This window comes from Elephantulus edwardii, unplaced genomic scaffold (genome assembly GCF_000299155.1).
Source record: "Elephantulus edwardii isolate Elephantulus edwardi_28Jun2011 unplaced genomic scaffold, EleEdw1.0 scaffold00022, whole genome shotgun sequence".
NCBI classification, from domain to species: domain Eukaryota; kingdom Metazoa; phylum Chordata; class Mammalia; order Macroscelidea; family Macroscelididae; genus Elephantulus; species Elephantulus edwardii.
This window is the reverse complement of record NW_006399772.1, coordinates 21,769,565-21,791,738: the sequence shown is the minus strand read 5'-3', so window position 1 is coordinate 21,791,738 and position 22,174 is coordinate 21,769,565. Positions and strand designations below refer to the sequence as shown.

The 22,174-nt window shown below is 41.9% G+C and overlaps 1 protein-coding gene across 1 annotated transcript in view; it reads right to left on the bottom strand.

Moving 5' to 3' along the window:
• The window catches only part of ST7 (suppression of tumorigenicity 7), a 178,039-nt gene that overhangs the window by 79,584 nt on the left and 76,281 nt on the right, over nucleotides 1–22,174 (bottom strand). Inside the window, exon 8 of the mRNA XM_006882665.1 lies at nucleotides 7,119–7,233. Within this exon, the coding sequence (XP_006882727.1) occupies nucleotides 7,119–7,233 (115 nt within the window). The remainder of the gene's footprint in view (nucleotides 1–7,118; nucleotides 7,234–22,174) is intronic.

Genomic DNA, 22,174 nt, shown 5'->3' with positions numbered 1-22,174 from the left:
AAAAAAAAACTGTTGAATTTATATAACACTTGTGACTATAAAATGTGCCAGCTGTCTCTCATGGGGACATGAATGTCTCTGTCCCCAAATTTAGGCAATCATTAAATGACCCAAGGAAGCAAGTATATATCTCAAAAAAGTCTGAATTTGTATTTCCATTGATACAAGTTGCTTTGAGAATACAATCCCTTGAGCAGAGTGAAATTCTTTGATATTTCTTTTTTAATTTTCCAAAAGTAGAAAATAATTTGTAGATAAAGCTAAGCATTTCATTTTTATCAAAGATCTCTGCATGCATCCCATTCTATCCGTAACTAACTTGAGTGGCAGATCAAAACTCTGCTCTTTTTTAGGGCATGGGATAGTGTTCTTATTCTTCATTCCATGTCTGGTTTTCTATGTGCCCAGGATGGATCAGAAGAGTGGTCAAGTTCACGAGTGGCCCTCTTGGCTCTTTAAAATAGCCAATGGTTATAGATTTCTTATTATGGGCCTCATACTGTTGTATTTATTCATTCCATGTCTGGTTTTCCATGTGCCCAGGATGGATCAGAACCATGGACAAGTTCACTAGTGGCTCTTTTATTGCCAATGGTTACAGAGTTCTTGTTATGTGCATTATACTGTTCTACACAATTAACATGGACTAATTAAGAGTTGTGTTGCATAGGGGAGTGTACTCAGGGCAGTGGGAGGGATGCGGTGGAGATTGTATACCAAAGAAAGAATTTTTCCTTTCCTTTTCAAAGAGAGGAGTGAACTGGGGGAGGGGGGATGGGCAGGGAGAAAACTGCAACAATGAATGAATGGAAATCCAAAATCTCTGTAAATGTTCATTAAAATTAATAAAATAAAATTTAAAAAAATTATAAAAAAAAAGTTGTGTGATGTTGGGAAATTAAGTGCTCTTTTAAAGCCTTGATTCTATTTCCAGAAAAATAAATGCAGGCATAGAAGTTAAGTGGTTTGCTTGAGCTCACTCAGGTAGTGGGTAGTCAAGCTTGCACTTAGCACAATACATGTGTCTGCCTCTCATTAACCCTAAGGTCTCTAACCTGAGAGAGACATCACCTCCCCCTCCCAAAAGGGCATTGTGGCCCTCACACTCACTCGCTCTTTAAGATTCTTCAAAAATGTAAAAAAAAAATCATGCATGATAATAAGAAGGCATAGATTGCTATTGCTAGTTTATACTCTTTTAGGTTGAAGATTTTTTAGCCATCAACATTACGGCATCTCAAGCTTTTTGGGAAGCCACTATGCTAGCTGTAGTGCACATTACTGCCTGGTAAGGACTCACGTGACTGCAAAATCTGAAGAAACACTCCTCACCCCACCAATCCTACCACCAGAGTCTACTCGGGGCACATGTGTGCACAAACTGTATCAAAATCCGATTGACCGCAAAACATTTTCTATTTTAATTGTTCATACCTCCATTATAAAAACCATATGGCAATGATAAAAAAATATATATGGCAGAAAATTATTTGGCCATGAAAGAGTTACAGTTAAAGGCACTCCAAAGACTGCAACAACTTTCCCAATGGCTTCTAAAAGGTTCTGATGACTTAATGGTCTGGATAACATTACTGTTTTTAGACCGAATGTATGACTAAAAGCCCAATTCAAATAAGCAGTGTACATCAAATTCTCTGTGTGACTAAAGTAATCAGGCACAAGTTGATTGAAGAAGGAAAATTGCATTTGAAGATTGTTTCAGAGATACAAGCAAAGCCGATAGCCCCAGTACTTAGGGAATGCAGAGAGAAGATTTCCAGAAGACAATTTAGCATCTCTGAAATTCTGCACAACCTTCCAACCCACCTGATTCATGCCCTGGAAGAGAAGTGGGAAAGGCAGAGAGAGTTACTCTAGCCAGGCTTATGTTTATAGAAAACACATGGGCTTCCCAGCCAGCTGGCCCTGGATTTGAATCCCAGTTCTGCAGTTTTCAAGGAAGGTGGCCTTGCAAGTTATTGACATTCATGAAGCCTCAGTTTCTGCTTTTGCTAAAGTGGGATAAGTACCTTGCAGGATTATTGTGAGGGAGGATTATAGGTAATGTGTATAGTATACTTGCACACAGTAGGTTCTCAAAATGTATCCAATAACAAGAATAAAACAACAAAAATGTTGCCAACCAGAGATATACTATGTAATGGTGAAGAGCTTGGGTTTAGACTCTTACTATCTCAGTTTACATTATGGCTTTCTTTTTCTTGTAAAACTCAAATCACATTTCACAAGAATTTTTCTTGATCGCTTCTATGTTGGTATCATTACATCCGTATGGCTTTACGATGGCTGTTGGTCTTTGGAGCAAGTTGCTTAACTTCTCTCTGCACCAGCTGTCGAGTGGGGAGAACTATAGATTTTATCTCATATGCTTGTGGTGAGGATTAATGAGCTCACCGACATAAAGAGTAGAACAATGTTTGACACGCAAGAAGAACTGTTAGTTGGTGGTGGTGTTGCTGTTGTTATTTGTCACTGTATGGCGAATACTGCCGAAGCAGGACAAACCACCTGGACAGAAACTCTGCCCACCCATAATGTTGGCTCACAAATCGAAAACAGAAAGACCATGAAAATTCTTGAGATAGCAAGACTGCATTTCAGACTAAAAGTTGGAGTCATAAAACGTAAAAGAGTCCTCTCAAGGGCAAAATCAAAATTAGAGTGCAGATTGCAAAGAGGTGTGACCAATTAGCTGGTAATCCTAATAGGGACTCATGGTTTCCAATGTGCTTCTCTGCATGACGTGTTTGTGAATGTCACTAATTCCACTTAAAGTATAAAGGGAGGGGGGTAACAAAGAAAGTAAGAGAAATCTATTTTGTCTTCCTCCTTTTGCCAAAAATGTTCCTATGCTTTCCCACCCCCACTCTGTGCTTTGCCATTTTAAAAAATCCTTCTGGCAAAGGTCAAAAAAGCAGCCCTAATCTTTATTGTGTCACTTCCCAACATACTACTTTAAAAACCCAGCCACCTAGCAAATGTAATAAAGCAGGATTGCTTTATTATCCATAAACCATCCAAGAAACAGCTACCCAACCAGAGCATTCCAATTTGCAAAGATAACATATAATCCTGCTGCTCTGGGTGTGGCCCGGCAGAGCAGGACGGAGAGGCTGGGATTCAGAGTGCTGTCTCCAGCATCTCATGGCTTAGAATGATGACATCGGAACGGGGGTGAAGAACAGGGCGCTCCTCAGAGCTCTCTGGACTCTGAGCTCTGAAGCATCTACGTCCTCACACAGAGCCAGGTAGCTTCCTAGCAGCTCTATCTGGGTCCTTTAGGTCTCTAGGAAAGGAAGCACAGATGAACTTGAAAGAATCCATTTCATGGCATAGGGTGAGGAACAAGAGGCATGTTTTCAACAACCCTGAGAGAACGCAGCTCTCCCCTGAAGAACAGTAACTTTAGCAGTCACTTCATTATATTTCTACTGTAAATGACACAGGCTTGTGCCAAGTCAGCACCAAAATTCCCCTCAGATTTCGGTTGGGGTTAGATCATCTGCACTCTATTGACAACTGATGAATGCAAAGCCCATAACAAGCCGTCTCAGCAACAGTTTGTGTCCTGCCACGAATGAGGCTCTTTTTCCATGAATAATGAGCACGGACATCATCCCTGTTGCCAGGTACACAACATAAACAAAGCTCAACACAAGGGCCTTGGTATGGTGAATTTGTCCATTTGCAACAAAGGAATTTTTCAAAGTGTGAGCCAAGTTTTAGTGGAGGGTGGGACAGGCTGTTGTAACAAATAATGCAAACATATGTTATCAGAATCTAATAAATCAGTGGTTGGTTATTGTGGATATGAAACCGCGCAGTGGAATACGAGGAAACAGCAGAGAGCTCCAAATGAGTTCATTTCTTTATTTTTACAATCAGTCTTATAACGCAAGGCTGATGATTTGTGTAATGAACTGAGATCTTCATGAAAGCAGCCTTAGGAGACTTGTGATCCCGAAGGTTCTTTTGGTGGAGTCTTGACTTGAGGCCAGAAGAGCTTGTGGCAGCAAGACCCAGATGAGAGTGAGACCCTGGTGGTGGAGAGACTGTGGCATTGCTGTGCAGACACTGCGGCAAGGTGTGACCTGTGGCTTCTTGAATTTTGCTGGCTACAGTTAAAGGTTTGGCTGTTCTTGCTGGATGCTTGAAGGAGAAGATGACTTATAACTGCTCTGAGGCAAACCTTACCGGATGGTTTGGATGTGACTGCTGAACTGAAAACAGAGTCTGTACTAATTGAGGAATTGTCTAGCAAGTCTTAGGACAGTGTGGCTAAAACTTGGGTTTGCATTCGGTGATATTCTTTGCCTCCCCCACTCTCCAATATCTTCATCTTCACCTAATAAACCCCATTGTTGGTATGATAACTGTGAGTTTGTGGGTTGGTGAGGAATTAAAAACCCTTTTGCTCTTGATGTGACAATAGAGGCATCATGGGGCTGTGCGATGGGCTCTTTATCTGCTCTCTGCTCTGGGCAAGTGAGGGGCTGTGCTATTCTCACTCCCTCTGGCCCTTTCAGAGAGACCTTCATGTTCTTGTGACTCCTTGTCCTGTTTTCTCTTCTTTAGACATTTTGATAAGCCTGGAAGAGTACAGACTGACAATGGAGATGGGAAGATTGGAACTTTGCTTTGGTGCTCATGGCAACAGGCTGACATCTGGGAAAATGCAGGGCCGCCTGTACCCACATGCGTAAGTTCCGTTGGTACCAAAATAGCCTCAATGCATGTATATTTGCCTACAGCACAGTCTCAGGGTTCAGCCTCCCAAGGTCAGCCGCACAGAGAGACTCCAGGGCATAAACAGAGAATAAAAGTGAGCTGACATGAAGGCCAAACAGCGTGTATTTTGTTTACTCTAAAGTGTGCCACAGATACTTTTCTCTCTTTCCAAAATTGGTTCCATACTAGGTAGCATGGATCTTGTTACCGAGGGTGCCCATGTCTGCAGAGGCAGAGCAGTATTATCATTGGCTGGGGGCTTTTCCTTTCCATCAATTTAAAAAAGAATTAAAAACAAAAACAGCCTCACAATGCCTTGGTTCTCCCAACCATAGGGAGATGAAGCCCAACTAATTCCAGAGATTCTTGATGAAGAATGCATGTTAAAAATAAGTTCCAAATGGTATAAAACTCAATGCCATTGAGCTGGTTCCAACTCACGGTGATGGCCATCAGATTTCTACGGCTATAAATGTAAAGGGACTGTCCAGTTTTCTCTCACAGAGCAGCTGGTGAACTGGGACCATGGCCTCTCAATTACCAGCCTGATCCATTACACACTACACCACCAAGGTTCTTTTCTGGGTGGTATAGTCTGCTCTGTATGTTCAAGAAATTTATGGAAATTTATTGATTGAATAATTACTTAAAGCCACTATAGAAGCTTAATAGAGAGCTCTCTGGCTGAGAAGAAGCTGTATTACAATCCAAAAGGCCCAAAGTTCAAATCCACCAGCTGCTCAATGGGCAGGGAGAAGGATGGGCAATCTCCCATGTGATTTACTGCTTCTGAAAACTCATTGAAGGGTCAGCTTTGAGTCAGTTCAGACAATGGCACACCACCACCACAACAAAGACACTTACTAAAGAATGAATATAATATTTTACAAAGCAAAGAATGCAATAAATATATTTACATTCTAGCATCTACTTTCCATCCAAATCTATTCACTTCAGGAAGAAAGTTATAGAAACAAAGCAGAATAGTATGATGTTCTGAAGAGATTCTAGTAGCTAAATAATGGTAGGCAATTAGGTAGATAATTTCTGTGCAATTAATCACATAGTGAATATTACAGATGATAGCAATGAGAGCTTTTCAAATCCCTGCTCATTTATGCACCTGATTTATTAAAAACAGGAGCAATGATGGCCTGGTCCATAGGGAGTTGTACTGTAAATTCAAAAGCTGCATCTTTCAGGTGGTTCAAATCCACCAGTGGCTCTGTGGGGTGAACAATAAATGGGAAAAGTCCTCCTGTGTGATTTACAGCCTCCAAAATCTAGATGAGGGTCAGGCTAAGAGTCGATTCTGACTTGACAGCAATGAGTTGAGATGCTTAAAAGTAGGTAAAATGAAATGAGTTTGTGAGCAAGTGGTGAGACTAGCAAAGGAAACTGCAAGCTCACACTATGAAGGAGTGAGGAGTTTTGCCCATGAGAAGATGGACATGAAAGGGACACATTCTTTTTGTCAAATATTTTCTGAACTCGCATGTACGCATGGGATTCTAGCTGTTCTATATACTCTCAACATGATGTTTATGAATTAAACCATATATTCCATGTTAGGTGAAGAAGCTCTACATAGGAATATGATGCTATTTGGAGAGGGTTTACTTCTGTTATGCTAGTGAGGTGGGCTCTAAACCTAACCCCTTTTAAGTTTTATCAAGTGAATGGAATAGAATAGAGTAGAGTAGAGTAGAGTAGAGTAGAATAGAATAGAATAGAATAGAATAGAATAGAATAGAATAGAATAGAATAGAATAGAATAGAATAGAATAGAATAGAATAGAATAGAATAGGACAAACACAGGGGAGGATGGTTGTAATGTAATGATGGAGGCATCCACAAGCCCAGGAATACCAAGGATTGCCTGTAGCTACTAGAAGCTGAAGGAGAACAAAGAAAGACTTTCTTCTAGTCCTGCTGTCCTGAGTTCAAACACCCAGCCTCCTCCAGAACTCTAAGGATGTAAGTCATCGCCCTGGCATATTTTTATTGCAGTATATTAGGTAACTAAGATGATGGCCAACAGAAGTGACCACAAGTCAACAAGTACTGCTTTAACATGCTGCCCCAGCAGGGTGTGTGCTGACTGCAGAGGCTCTAAATGACCCCTGACCATGGAGGTACAGGGTACACGTGCAGAACGGCCTGAAATTGACAGGCCACAGGACCTTTCTGTTCCCTACTGATCATGGAATTTTGAGTCTACAAAATGCCATCAGAAGGCTATTGGTGGAAACCCTAAAAGATTATAACTAGAAAAGTGCTTTGCTATTTTAAATGATCCTTCCAGTCTACTCATTGATACACCAAGGAGAGAGAATATTTAAGGAGACAGGCACACCCCAAGACTTACCATCGTACTTTGCTAGGACTGCCTGGACATCAGCGTACGCCTGCAGTTCCAGGAGGGCTTCTAAAAGGTTTTCATGGATGTTGAACATACTCAGGAGAGGAAACTCCTTCATTAGCTAGGAAAGGTGAAAACAAGGAATAAGTAACAGTGACGTTGTACTTTTTTAGGTATAATAAAATACTGTAGTGTATCATTTTTATATTATAAAAGAATAATGGATTTTTTAAAAGTATAACTAATAGAAGATTATAATTATTCACACCAACTATCATTTGTAAAACAGGAAATGCATCATCCCTCCTTCCCCATCCCTGCTGCCCCTCTATTGTGGAACAATGTTAGCTTTGATTATAGCATGGGGCACTCTGGTGGCCTAAAGATAAGAAGCTGTGCTGCAATCCCAGAGGCATGTGGTTCAAATCCACCAGCAGCTCCATGGAAGAAAGATGGGCAATTTCCTCCTGTATGATTATCTGCCTCAGAAAACCTGCTGGAGAGTCAGCTATGTGTTGGTTCCAACCTGACAGCAACCACAATAAACAACACCATGGAGAAAAACTAAGAGTTTTCATGGAAACTAAAGAAGGTGCTTAGAAACAGTGCTCAATCACATCAAAATGCCAAGGAGAGGTCAACTGAGATAAACCCTGGAAGACAGACGCCCACAGGCTCTATCCTTAACCTTGTCAAGAGCAGTTTCAATGGAAGCCAGTGAGGAGGAGAGTGAGCAGGTGACACCAAACACTTTCCAGTAGCCTGGTAATGAAGGTAAGTAGAGAAAATAGAAAAGCAACTCTAAGCTGATATAATGGAGAGGAAAAAACCTACAGGCTGTGATGGGACTCGTAGAAGAAGGAATAAAAGTTTAATTCTTGCCTGGTGGCTTCAATGACACAGGAGTCAAGATCATGTTCTGAGACTGAGGAATCTGCTAGTGGGAAGTTTAAAGATAAGTGTGGAGGTGTAGAAGAGTCACTAGGGTTGAATTGCTTAGAAAACCAAACAAGGATCATTAATGCCACCAAAAGAGAAAATAAAATTGAAGGCTACTAATTTACAGCGTCTATAATTGGCAGGGAGTCTTTGAATGCCACTATTACAGCACCTAGCTCCTAACTGAAAAGGTGGAGGTTTATGTGTACCCAGAGGTGCACCAGGGAAAATAAGACATGAACTTCTATAACAGAAATATTACATTTGGATGGCTTTACCAAACAGAAATTTATTCTCCAACCACTGAGGAGGATAGAAGTCCAAATTCAAGATACCATCTAGACAGTAAGCTCTCTCTATTTGCTCTCGAGAAAGGTTGCTGTCTCCTTTCAAGCTCTGTGAGGAGGGCTTCCCTTGGAGATCTCCCTATGTTTTGGCATCAATCTGCCATTGGCTCTAGAGAGTTCTCAGTACAGAGAATCTGGAGCCAAAGGACATACTCTGTTCCTGGATGGTTTTTTCTTGGTGGTAATCACATTACCTCTTCTCTACTTACTTTTCTCTCCTTTTATTTCTAGTAAAAAAAATAAAAGGTAATGCAAGCCACACCAGAGGGAAACTTTCCTTACCTGGCTGTGACCAAGAAAGGGTACTGCATCAGACAACATCATGGAGGTGATTACATCATTACATAACTGCCAAATTACGCCATTTCATAATCATAGAATTCCTGAGAATCATGGTCATGACAACTTGACACATATTTCTGGGAGACACAATTCAATCCATGACAGCTATCGTGAGATTAAATCTAATTAATGGCAACTGGTTAAATGCGCATGGCTGCAAGTGTAAGTCAGAAGGGCACAGTAGCCCAGGTACAGTATAGAAGGCATCAAATGACTAGGCTGAGCCTAGGAAGACTGGACCTACTTCAACAAAATGTCAAGAGGACAAGAAAGTTAACAAGAATGGTCAAAGCCATTAAAAGAATAGATTATGGGTTTTATGATGTAGAGGAAGGAAGGGAAAACTATAAAGAGAGAGAATAACCATAGAACAATAGTAATTAATTCTATAAAATATAATGTATATGGATGATTGTTATGATATAAAACACAAGGTACATGAATGAAACACAACTGTGGTGTTAAAGGTTGTTTATTGTTAAAAATGGCTTTTCTAGCCACTGAATTTGGCTTTGCCATATGGATGTGTGGCAATATGTAATAGGGCATGTTAGCCTCCCCGCAAGGGGATTGGCTAGTCTTGCCACTAAATTGAGCAGATTGACCAACTGATTTGGAGAACATCCCCACCAGCAAAGAAGAAGCAATAGAATGCAATATGTCCTTTGCAGCCAGAGATTCTTGTGCCAGCCAGACCAGGACTATGGGAGCTAAAGCCATAGGAGCAGCCACAGAGAAGCAACGCGTTCTCAGAAAAAGGCAGGCAGCTCTATTTTTTTGAAAGAAGCATCAGTAAGCTATTGTGCTGGAATAAACAATACTCCAAAAACCAGGTTCTTTCACGGTCAGCAAGCAACAAGTGGACACACTGCATTAACTATGCACGTCTTCCTACATCAGAAACATTTAGCATATTGTTCTGTTTTTAAAGGCAGGAATTATTTGTTGTTAGGTGCTGTCGAATCCGACCCATCATGACCCTATGAACAACAGATCAGAACCCTGTCCTATCCTGTGCCACCCTCACACATCCTGACACATTAGAGATCATTGCAGCAATCACCATGTCAATCCACCTGTTGGAGGGTCTTCCTCTCCTTCACTGACCCTATGTCTTTCCAAAAATCATGTACCTCTCCAAGGAATAGCCCCTCCTAGCACCAAGCCTGAATTATGTGAGGTGAAGCCTCATCATCCTTGCCCCCAAAGAGCACTCTGGCTGCACCCTTTCAAAGATAAATTTGTTTAGGATGTTCAGTGCTCTTCAACAACACCACAGCTCAAAGGTATCAATACTTCTGTCATCTCAATTCATTGTCCAGCTCTCAGATGCATAGCAAGTGATTGAGGAAACCATGGCCTGAATCAGACACACCTTAGTCCTCAGACTGACATCATTACTCCTCAATAATTTGAAGAGGTCCATAACTGGAGACTTTCCTAGTAACACATCTCCTGATTTCCTGATTGTTGCTACCATGCACGTTAATTGTGGATCCAAGTGAGATGAAGTTGACAGTTTCAATTTTTTCCTCCCATCTAACATGATGTCACCTATCAGTCCAGTGGTAAGAATCTTGGTTTTCTTGATATTTGGAGATCTAGATGTCCTTACTCAATATCAACAATAGGCAATCCATATTTTAGGCTATATTCTTTGATCTTCTGCAACAAGTGCTTCAAGTTCTCGTCACTTGCCATAAGCAGGGTTGTGTGTCATATGCATAACACAGTTTACTGATGAGTCTCCCTCCAATCCACATTCCTCTTCATAGAGTTCAGCTTCTCGAACAATTTGCTCAGCATACAGATTAAATAGCTATGGAAAGAGAATACAACCCTGATGCAATCCCTTTTTCATTTTAAACCATAGAGTGTTTCCTTGATCTGGTTGCACACTTTTTTCTTATAGTCCCAAAGAGCAGCACATCACATTACCAACAATAACGTAACAAAATGACGTGTTCAGCCAGGCTGCATGTTGGAACCCCTAGAGACAGCCTGCAGAATTTTCTTTGTTTGTAAAGGACGCGAATAAGACGACCCCACATATTGTTGATGTTCTGTAACCAATAAAAGTGTTTCTTGTTCTGGTTCACTTTGTGGTTGACAACACCCTTTGATTTTTCTTCTCCCTTTCTAATTAGAGCTTGTTAGAATTAAAGCTCTCTGTCATTCAACACTTGGCAATACAATAAAGGCATTCTCTAAACTGAAACACTTGAGCATCCTTCTCAACCAATCCTTCAGGTAATAGCCAAATTGCAAGGATGCAAGTCATATTCTGTAAGTTTAAAACTACTATCCTGTATTATCAGCGTGTTGAAGCTTAAAAACGGGAAAGGATCTAAAGCCCATTGAGATGATACGAGCAAAAGGTGGAGGTGTCTGTGTCTCTACACAGACCTTAAAGGAAAATGTTGAGAGTGTGAAGAACAATATTTTCATTGGAAGTCTGGCTAAAGTCTACTATGACTAAAAGAATCATAAATTTTAAACATGGCAAAGAACAAATATAGGAGAGGTAATGGAGTTCATATGATGATTTGGAGATCTAGATTTCCTCATTTAATGCTAACAATAGGCAAACACAAACCGTCAACTGACCCTATCCCTCCAGCTCTCACCTGCCACCTCGAGTTCTTCACAAGCTACCTTAGACGGAATCTCATAACCCCCTTCCTTCCTTCTCTTCCTCATGCCAGGGCTGCAATCTTCCAGCTCCACCATCACAGTCTTCTCCTCCCATATGTACAGGTACTGAAATTGCTCCCCTGGACACCCTCCAGTCTTTTCTTGCTTGACCTCTGCACCACCTGACAGTTTATGACTTTTCCTTGGCACCTCTTGCTCTCTTGGTTTTCTCCACACCGTTCTCTTCTGGACTTCTTCCTACTTCACTCCTTCTCTGGTTTCTGCGTTGACTGCTTCTAGGAGTAAGCATCCTCCTGGGTTATACCCCTGTCCTCCTCTCACAAAGCTCTTCAGCTCTGGGGAGATGTTTGTGGCCAGGATTCCAACACCTCTATCTTGGTGGAGTTGGCTCACTTATCTTAACATCCTGTTCTGACTTCTCTCCTCAGCTATTAGACTCATTTATAAACTACATTCCTAATAGTTCACTTGTGTCCTTAAAGGTCATACCTTTAATATTGAGATCATAATCCCCCTTCCTCAAGGCAACCCTTCTTTAAGCCTGCTCCTCTTCCTGTCTTTTCTATCTCAGGGAGAAGTATCACTGACCTGTCAGCTCCCTAATTCACACTGCTCCTTCTCCACTAAAACACACAGCTGTTGATTTGGTTTTAACTCCTGGTGAACCCCTGACAAGTTTATGAGGCTGTGAATTACGCAGGAGGAGAAAGTCCATCTTCCTCCCATAGAGCCACTGGTAGAGTCAAACTATGCAAGGCAGTGTAGGTAAGCTGCAGACAGACAATACCATCAGTTGTTGTTATGTGCCATTGAGTCACTTGCAACTCATAGTGACCTTATGTACAACAGCCCTAAACTCTGCTCTGTCCTGTGCCAATCTCACTGTCTTTGATACACCCATCCCGATTACCCCAGTCACTGAATCAATCCACCTCATAGAGGGCCCCTCTTGTGCTGTCCCTCCACCCTCCCAAGATGATGTCGCTCTCTAAGGACATCAACATGTCCAATGTACCATCAGAGCTCCTCTTTACTCACTATTAAAAACCACCAAACCTCAAACTCATTGCTGTCAATTCAGAACCAACTCATAGCTGATTATCTAGCAAGAATCCAAGGCTGTAAATCACACAAGAGGAGATTGCCCATTTTTCTACCTTGGAGCCACTGGTGGATTTGAACCCGCAGAGGGGTTCAGCATTTGGGTTTGCAGTGCAGTTCCCAAGGGAATGTGCCATTAGATCCAAACCAGATCAAGCCGAAATGAGAACCCACCTAGTAGCTGTTGAGGTGATTTGGACTCATCGTCACCCTGTAAGACTGAGGAGAACTTGCAGGGAGAGCTTCCAAGGCTCATCTTCACAGAGGCAGACGGCTCATCTGTCTCCTGACAGAGCAGCTGGGGGGTTTCAGTTAGCAATGGTATCCTCAACTACTGCACCACCAGGGCTCAGATAGCCACCTTAGATATCTTTACACCCACCCTTGAATTAAAATGTAAATAATGTCTATGTTATTGTTGTTATGTGTGGTTGAGTTGCCTGCAACTCACAGCGACCCTATGTACAAGAGCCCTAAACGCCATTCTCTCCTGTGCCAACCTCACCGTCTCAGACAAACTCATTCCCACGACTCCACTCACAGAATCGATCCATCTCATCAAGGGTCCTTCCTCTCCTGCGCCATGTCCCTCTCCAAGGACCAGTCCCTCCTTGCAACATGCCCAAAGTATGTCAGACGAAGCTTCAGAATCCTTGACTCCAGGGAACATTCTGGCTTCACCCTCTCGGGGACAAACCTGTTTGTTCTCCTAACAGCCCATGGTATATTCAACACTCTTCTCCAGCACCACAACTTAAAGGCATCAATTCTCTTTCTATCATCCCTATTCACTGTCCAACTCTCTGATGCATAGCACGTAATTGTGAAGTCTACAGCCCGGTCAATAGCTTCATCAAATTTGCAGGAACAGAACAAAACAGCTCATGCCTTTGTACTTTGCCTTAATTTTTATCTAACCTCATCCTCCTACTTGCTTCTGATTGCCTCTTTCTATCACTCACACTACAATGTTTTTCAAATATAAACACTTAATTCCATCATACTCTTGTTTAAGTGCAACCAATGAATGACACACTTGCATGCAGCCCTAGGAATAGAAGGCTGGTATTCGGCTGCTAATCGAAAGGTGAGTAGTTCAAACCCACTAGCAACTCCAAGAAAGAAAAGACCTGGTGACATGCTCCTATAAAGATTACAACCTTGGGACCCCAATGAGGCAGTTCTATATCCTAGGGTTGCTATGAGAGCGACTCCACTCAGCTGTCCACAACAACAGCATCCCCAGTGGACAGATACGGGCACACTTCTAAAAACAAAGTCACTTATCACACCATCTGTGAAAGTAAAAATATAAGCAACTTAAAATTTAACATATTATGAAACATCTAAGTAAAATGAGGTAGTATCATCTTTCAGACTATTTTGTGTAGTCATTAGGCATTAAGTGCTCAAAGACATTTTAATGACACAGTCTGAGAAATGTGACAGACGATGTTATGTAAGAAAAACCACATTATGGATTTTTATGCACAATAAGCTCATGCTTTTTGTATGAATCTCTGCAGAGAAACACATTCACTGTTAAATATTCCAAAGTGTTTTAATGGTGGTTCTTTCTGGCCAGTGAGATTTAACGTTATTTTTATTTCTTCATCGGTATTTTGGGGTACCTTCTAATATTATTAAAAGGAGGATGACTAATTTCAATAAATTAGAGGCTGATGGTAGGAAACGATAAGAATAATAGCTTCTCTTCAAATTCAGGATGTAATCCAAAGTCCTCAGTGAGGCACAGCCCCTCAGGACCATGTTCCTCATCTAGTGTGCCAGCCTCACTTACAGCGACTTCATGCACACAAAGTGCTCTTCTCCGAGAAGAGCTTTCAGTTCCTTCAACAGTTCATGTTCAGTCCAGTTTCCAGAATGTTTGTCTGTGTTGCACCTCTCTTAAGTTTTTGGTGCATCCTTGATCAAATTAACCAACTCTTCCACCTCTAGGAATTTCCATCTTCTAATGTCTTACCCTCCACCCTTACTCCGCTCTGCTCTACCTGCTGGGAATGATCTCCTGCGTTGTCTCACAGAGTCCACCATATGCCTCTGTGTGGGAACAGAACCCTTGAATTCTTGTTCATCTGGTTCAGTACACATTGGATGAACGGAATGCCTACAGACTTTAGACCGCTGTTTCTTTGGGCTGCATAGTACAAACGCATGGTCACAGGCCCACGCCAGGCCCTTAGCTACATAGCCCTGATCATTCTACTCAACCACTTAAAACCTCCCAACAACTTTCCATTATCTACACTCAATAAAGGCTGCACTAGAAGTAAGTTATCAATGCTACACATAAGAATGTTTCGGCATAACATACAGAAGCATTTTCTTACACTTGAAACCATCTGAAAATGGATCAGGTGGTCTGGAGACATCATTGTCACTGGGACTGTTCATATACAGAGAGGTAAGTTAATCATTGGGGTTTCTAAAAAAATGGTCACGGACTTTTCAAATCCGGGGACTCCAGGTGGGAATAAAAAAAAAAAGCCACTTTCTCATCAAGACCTAAGAAGTCTTGGTGGCGCTGTGTGTCACACATTGGACTGCTCGTTTGAATTCAGCCACAGTTCCATGGGAGAAAGATGAACAGTCTCCTCTCATAAAGATTTACAGCGTCCAAAACCCAGTGGTGGCTTGTCATGAGTTGAGTCAACTAGAGGCAGTGGGCTTTCAGGTTAAGCTTGATCCAGGCCTGTCCTGACACCTGTCTTGGTTCTGCTTGTCTCCAGAAGGAATAAACTAGCTCCGTCAGACCAGACGACCACCCACACTCCCAGGATTCTTTCTACAGTTCCCGACCACTGCATTTCTGTTCAAACAATTTTCACCACCTGGAATACCTTTTCCTCCCACTGACAAGGCAGCCTGTCAAAATCACCCCACCCTCCGGAGCCCAGATCAAATGCCACCTCCTAAAGTCACAGCATCATGGAAAGTGAGAGCCAGAAGGGTCCATGGAGAACATCCAGACACCCTCCTCAGCTTACAGATATGCTCCCTCCCCCTTTAAACTCCATCCCACCTTTAAACAATGGAGGCTGCAAATCGAAATGATTCCTCCAAGGTTAGTGGTGGGATGATGATTCACACCCAGTCATTACTACTGATTCCAAATTTCAACACATCAGAACCCTAGTGGCTATGCTCCTAAGCCCAGGATAATGAAATGCTTTCCTTCTGCACTTATGCATCTCCTTGGTATTGGGTTGACATGAATATAAGAGGCAGCCATGCTGCAAAAGAAAGTCTCCTACACTGTAGCTGTTCCGGGTTTAAATCCCGCCTTTCATTTAGTAGCTGTGTGCTTTGGGACAAATTACTATACCTCTCTGGACCTTGATAGCCCTAGTTCCTGGGTCTCAGATCAAACAGCACCTACTTACACCCTCCCCATTACTCCAACTAAAGTTGTCTCAACCCACTCACATGTTCATCCATTACAGAATTACTTAGCTCAGATTCTGAAAGAATCTTTTTCATGTGGTTGAATATTAGATCATTCAAACAGCTAAATACAAGAATTAAATAGAGAAATAATAGAATTCACAAAAGTATGCGGTTCAAATCCATCAGCTATTCCACAGGAGAAAGCTGGGCAATCTCCTCCCATGCAATTAGCTACCTTTGAGAACCTGTCAGACGTTTAGGGTTTATGGGTCAGTTCCAACCTGATGGAACACAACAACAATAACATCATTATAGGAAGGAACCCTGGTCAGGCTGCTAACAGAACAGGCTCTTTGAATGCACTAGCTTCTCCTTAAGAGAAAGAGAAGTAGTCTCCTCCCACAGAGATTTATAGGCTCAGTCGGTAGTCTGATATAGGCTGGGATGGAGGGTCACTATGAGTTGGTAATGGGAGTATTATTATGTTGTGGTTGTTGTGTACCGTTGAGTCGGAACTGACTCATAGCTGACCCTGCAGTGGGTTTTCAGAGGCAGTTTATTGCACAGGAGGAGACTGCCCATCTTTCTCCTGTGGAGCAGCTGGTGGCCTCGAACTGTGTGCCTCCAAGATTACAACGCAGCATCGTGCCACTAGGCCACCAGAGCTCACCAGTATTATTATAGAGGTCACAGTTTTGTGGATTTTTTTAAAAGATCAGAAGGTAAATATTTGGTGCTTTGGTGCTCTATTGATGTTGACTTTGCTTTTCTAATGCAACAGTTGTCACTGGACAAAATGCAAATGAATTAGAATGGCTGTGTTCCAATAAAACTTTATTTATAAAAAACAAGTGGTGAGCAGACTTAGCCCACAGGCTAGAGTTTACTTACCCTTCATACACAGGAATAAATTTTTAAAACGACAGATCTTAATCAAGGGAGGTTCATTGCTATTAAACTTTTAAAATGCATTATCTCTTAAACACAGCTGGTTTGTAGAACCCAATAAAATGAGGACAGGACTATCTTGCAACTCAGCACTTTCTCTTCCAGCTCTTTTCCCTAGAGATTGCTCACGTGTCTCTGAGGAATCATACATGGGGGTATTCACTGCAGCACGTGGCTACACTGTCCTCCTAATACAACGTGCAGATAAGATCATTATATGAGAAAAGTCTATTCAGAAGGAATGAACTAGAACTTACTTTAGCATGGACAAATATCCAGCAGTTTCCAGTGAAAATATATGCTGGAAAGCAATATGCAAAGTACGATGCCATTCAATGAAGTTTTAAAATGCACAAAAAACAATGCTACATATTGCTTATGGGTATACACTAAGGAAATATATGAAAACAAACTTGCTGGCTCCCCAGAGGAGGTAAATGGAGTTGTGAGAGCTGGTCACACGGGGACTAAAAATTTATGCATATTTTCTTTTTTTTAAAGTTAAGCATAAACATAGATTTTAACTACTGTTATTTGCTATTAACATACGGAATCCCAGTAGTAGAGAGGGCAACGTTATCAGGCTGCCAGCTAAAAGGTGAGTAGTTCAAACATATGAGCTGCTTCTCTGGAGAAAGCTGGCCATTCTCGACCTATAAAGATTTACAGCCTCCGAAACCCAATGCAGGCTGCTCTCAATCAGACTGGATTCAATGGCCATACTTAAACTATTAATTCTGCAAAGCAGAGCTATGCTTTTAAATACTACCTCCTGTATGTTTTTTATTTTAAAAGTTTCTTCCTCAAAAGTAAGAAATTTGCTAGGTGCACTTTCCATTTATAATTTCTCAGCTCTTGTAGAGATCAATTTTCATCAACTAGGCATTAATGTTTTCCTATTTTTCTGATTCCCTCCCCCCCATTTTCTGAACCTGGAGAGAGAATGAAAGACACACAAGTGTTGAAGACTTTCCTTCATAGGGTCGCTATGAGTCGCCTGCACCTCGACGGCACTTAACAACAATAACATCAACATAGAGAGAGAGATAAGCTGGCCCAGTGGACAGAAAGTGATGCTACCAAGCCAAAGGTGGATGACTTTTAATCCACAGCCATCCGCCTGTCTTTCGTTGTTTTTGTTCAAACATTCCTTTAAGTCATATAGCCCTGGTGTGTCCACTTGCAATACAGTGGTAACTTGTGGTTGCTGTGAAGCTGAACACTGTGACATTGATGTGTCAAATGTGTTAATGGTTGGTTACCCATGGTGGACAGTGTTGGGTAGCGCTCCCCCATTAAAACAAGCTTGGAAGCAGAAGTGGCATCCACTTCCGTAATAGCTTGCCTCCGGAAACCCTATGAACCTGGAGAGAGGATAAAAGACACACAAGTGTTGAGGACTTTCCTTCATAGGGTCGCTGAGTCACCTGCAACTCAACGGCACTGAACAACATTTTCTGATTACCTTTTAAGGCAAAACTGTTTCTTCCAGGAAGGCATTTCACTCTGCTATTTCTAACAATTCTGCTATCATTAATAACAACAACAATAAAGTCAGTGTCTAACTAAACATTTGGAGCATATGCTCAAACCCAGAATCCGACCGAACAGATTTTCATACAGTACACTTGGTGGCCTAGTGGCAAGGAGTTGCATTGCATTCCTGAAAGCACATGGTTCAAGGCCAGCAGCCGCTCTGCAGGAGAAGGATGAGCAATCTCCTCTCATGTGATTAACTGCCTCTGAAAACCCAAGCAAGGGTCTGCTGTGGGTCGGTTCCGACTCTACAGTACATATCAACACCACCACCCTTGAATCCCACAGTGAATTGAAGTTAGTAACTGCTACTCTGAGATGGACCATTGAGCTCCAACTCTTCATTCTCTTCCATCAGAGTTCCAGGGAGCAGGCTCACTGACAGCTGTGGCATGAAGATTATGGAAATTATTGTTCCATCCTGAAGGATGCTTCAGAGTCAAGCAGGCTGTAAAGTAAGGCCCTTCCCAGCCCAATCCCTAGCACTGGGGTATAATTAGACAAGACTACCAAGCAGTCGTTCTCACTTTCTTTTAGGAAACATGCTCATGATTCGCATAACATACTGTGTTCACAATGAAAGAGGTGCTATCTCCAAGCCAGGGGGGCCAAAGGAGAAGGCTCCTCAGGGGAGAAATGGCACATCATGGGGAAGCCAAGAGCAGAGCGTTTGGAATCAGACAGATGTGGGTTCATGTCCACCGACAGTGCAATTTAGAATCTTGGCTGAATACCTTTTCTGATCTGCAATCAGAACGAACACCAGACTCATGGTTACATTTATAGCTCTCAACCAGCACCACCCAGGATGGAAGGCAGCCATATTCCTATACAATGTTAACGCAGGTAGACACCATTCGTCCAAGTGTTATTTGTTGTTTGGACATGCACTGTGGTTTTTAATAGCTCACTACAGCAGCTCCCAATTTTAAAACAATGTAAATCAGGGTGGTGTGGTGACATAGTTAGCCTTTCCAAGCAGAAGGGGCCCTGGCTCTCATACCAAACTTGAATGCAGGCATATGATAAATAAAAAGGCCTGTTTTCTATAAGCGAAGTCATTGTGAATAAATCTTTAAATTCGCTCACTATCTAGCAGAGTTCTGTTTATTTATTGCCAGCTATCTTCTCTACACTGGTAATTGCTTTCTCCTGGCAGCAAGAAATTTATATGCCCTGTTTTGCCCAAAGATTGCAGCTCACATCGAATGAAAACACGAATTCTCATCTGATTCCTCTAATACCTATGGGGAAGAACATAGGATGGGCCAAGGATAGAATTTCAGTTTCAATTTTACATCATCTGGCTATTGTCAGTTCAAGTTTATTTCAATGGAAGAATTTGAGGCACTTCTGAGGTTAACATTTATGAGCTCAAATGGGGGGAAAAAAGGAGAGTTAATTCACTGGATTTGAAATGCTCTGTGGACATAATTTAGATCTACAGTCTGTATGTTTTTTCTCAGCTGACTTACAGGATGAAAACAACCATTTAAACCTTTCAAGTTTGATTTGTATCTATTTAAACATTTTATTAGTTTAGCTATCCATGTATTGTTTCTTGAGTAAGAAAAGCAATGTGAAAATTCTCGCATATTTTGAGGCAAAGGTAATTAAAAGAGATACAGGGCCAGATTCTTACTGAGGTCATTGTAAGCTTAGCTTAATTAAAGTTTATAGAATTTGGCCTATATTATATTCAAATAGCAGATACTATTCTGTTAGAGTTGCAAAGCTTGACACTGTTTAATTACAGTTTCAAATAAAGGCATAAACAGAAAATAGAAAAGACATTCTGTATTGCACGATCATTAATTTGTCAGTGATTTGTACTGACACGAAAGGCCATGAAAGGAAAGAATGAATTGTTTACCAGAGTCCTGAGGGGCCCCCGAGAGTTCCACTTACACAGACCGCTAGAAAATGCAATCCGGGGAGGCTTAAGAATCCCCTAATAGGAAAATGTCATTTTCAAAACTAATCTAAAAGAAAACATTAAGCAGCATCTATTGAAAAGTTAACGTGGTGAACGCATGATGTGCACAGACAGTTAGCTAAATTACCAGTTAACTCTCTCTCATTACCTTCAATTTGACTCACAGCTGAACCTCCAGCAGGTTTTCAGAGGCTGTAAATCACATGGGAGGAAAATGCCCATCTTTCTCCCACAGAGCAACTAATGGATTTGGACCTCCTGCCTTTCAGTTGACAGCACCACTCTCCTAGGCCACCGGAGCTCCCTGTCGGGTCCTAACTGTGAGGTGCCAGTTAACTGGTTCTTTACAAAACTGACTGCATTAAGTAAATGCATCCGTCCCTGGCAACGGAAAGGTAATAGTTGTAGGCAGGATGTTGATCAACCAGACAAGCCGATCTCCCCTAAAGACTCGAGGGCTGGGAGGTCATCAAAGTAATTACCCATCTTCCAGTCAACATCAATCCACACAGGGAGCTTTTCTTTCAAAGACTGTAGTAAAGAAGGTAAGTTTTTGTTTCTACATTCTCTTCTAGATCCTTTATATAATAAATTAATAGCTCACATATTTAACAAGTCTCCTCCAGCGAGTTCTCGTGGCCTAGTGATAAGGAGTTTCACTATCAATCCAAAAGCAGGAGGTTCGAATCCACCAGCTGTCCCACGGGAGCAAGATGTGAATCTCCTCCCATGTGATTTACAACTTCTAAAATCTCATGGGGGAAGTCCAAAGGGTAGGTCATCTCTGACTTAATGGCACAAAACAACAACATTATTTTCAGTGTAAGACTTCTTTTCCATTTGCTCCTCAGACACTTGAAGATCAAGTAGATGCAACACCAGTTGGCCCTGGAAAAAAAATGTTCAAAGACCTTTTTGGTCACTTTCTATCCTTTTCAGAGATAATTCATGACATCCAGGAAAACATTTCCTTTCTCAGATCAAGACCAACAGCACTGCTATTCTGACATATGTGGTATAAGTGGTTTCCCTACCCCACAATCAAAGGCAAACTGCAATAAGGTTGAACAGTGGGAGAAGTAGGCAGAAAAAAAGCTGACCCTCACATGGTTTGGGAAGGGACGGATACTCACCTTCATAAATCACAGCTATCATTGAGTAAAATATGTTTTCAAGTTTGTGATGAGAAATAGGACTGTGCCCTGGCATGATGGAAAAACCTAGACAGTGAAGTATACGGTCATCTCAGATGGCCTGGAGGTCAGCCCAGGGAAAAGAGGGAAGCGAAACGTCCTCTGTGATGACAGCACACTGCTCTCCTGTCCCAGGCATGGCCTCCACAGAAACTATGAATGAAGGCCAACAATTACTGTCAGAAAGGATTTCCCCCCCCAAAACCACAATCACTGAGTTTGGCAGACATCTTTCCACATTCATGTGGGCAACGGTAAATAAGTGCGATCAGGAGGTGAGCTCTTTAAATTTAAAAGTTTACATTTAGTAATCTGGGCACTCAATGCCAAAAAGTCAGATCTCACTGCCAGCTGACCCTTTGTTGGGTCCCCAAGGCTCAGTTTTCACAAGAAGATACTGGCCATCTTTCTCCCATGGAGCCACTGGTGGATTAAAACCAGCAGAGGCCTGGCATTTGGCTTAGCGATGCGGCTCCCTTCAGACTACATCACTACAATTGGCCCCAAACAATCTCCTGGCAAGCATCTCACCACAGGGTTCTGCTCAAAGTGAACTAGTATAGAAGGTTCTTTCATGGCAACATGCACAGCGTTGAATATACCATGGACTGCTAGGAGGACAAACAGGTTTGTCCTGGAGAAGGTGAAGCCAGAATG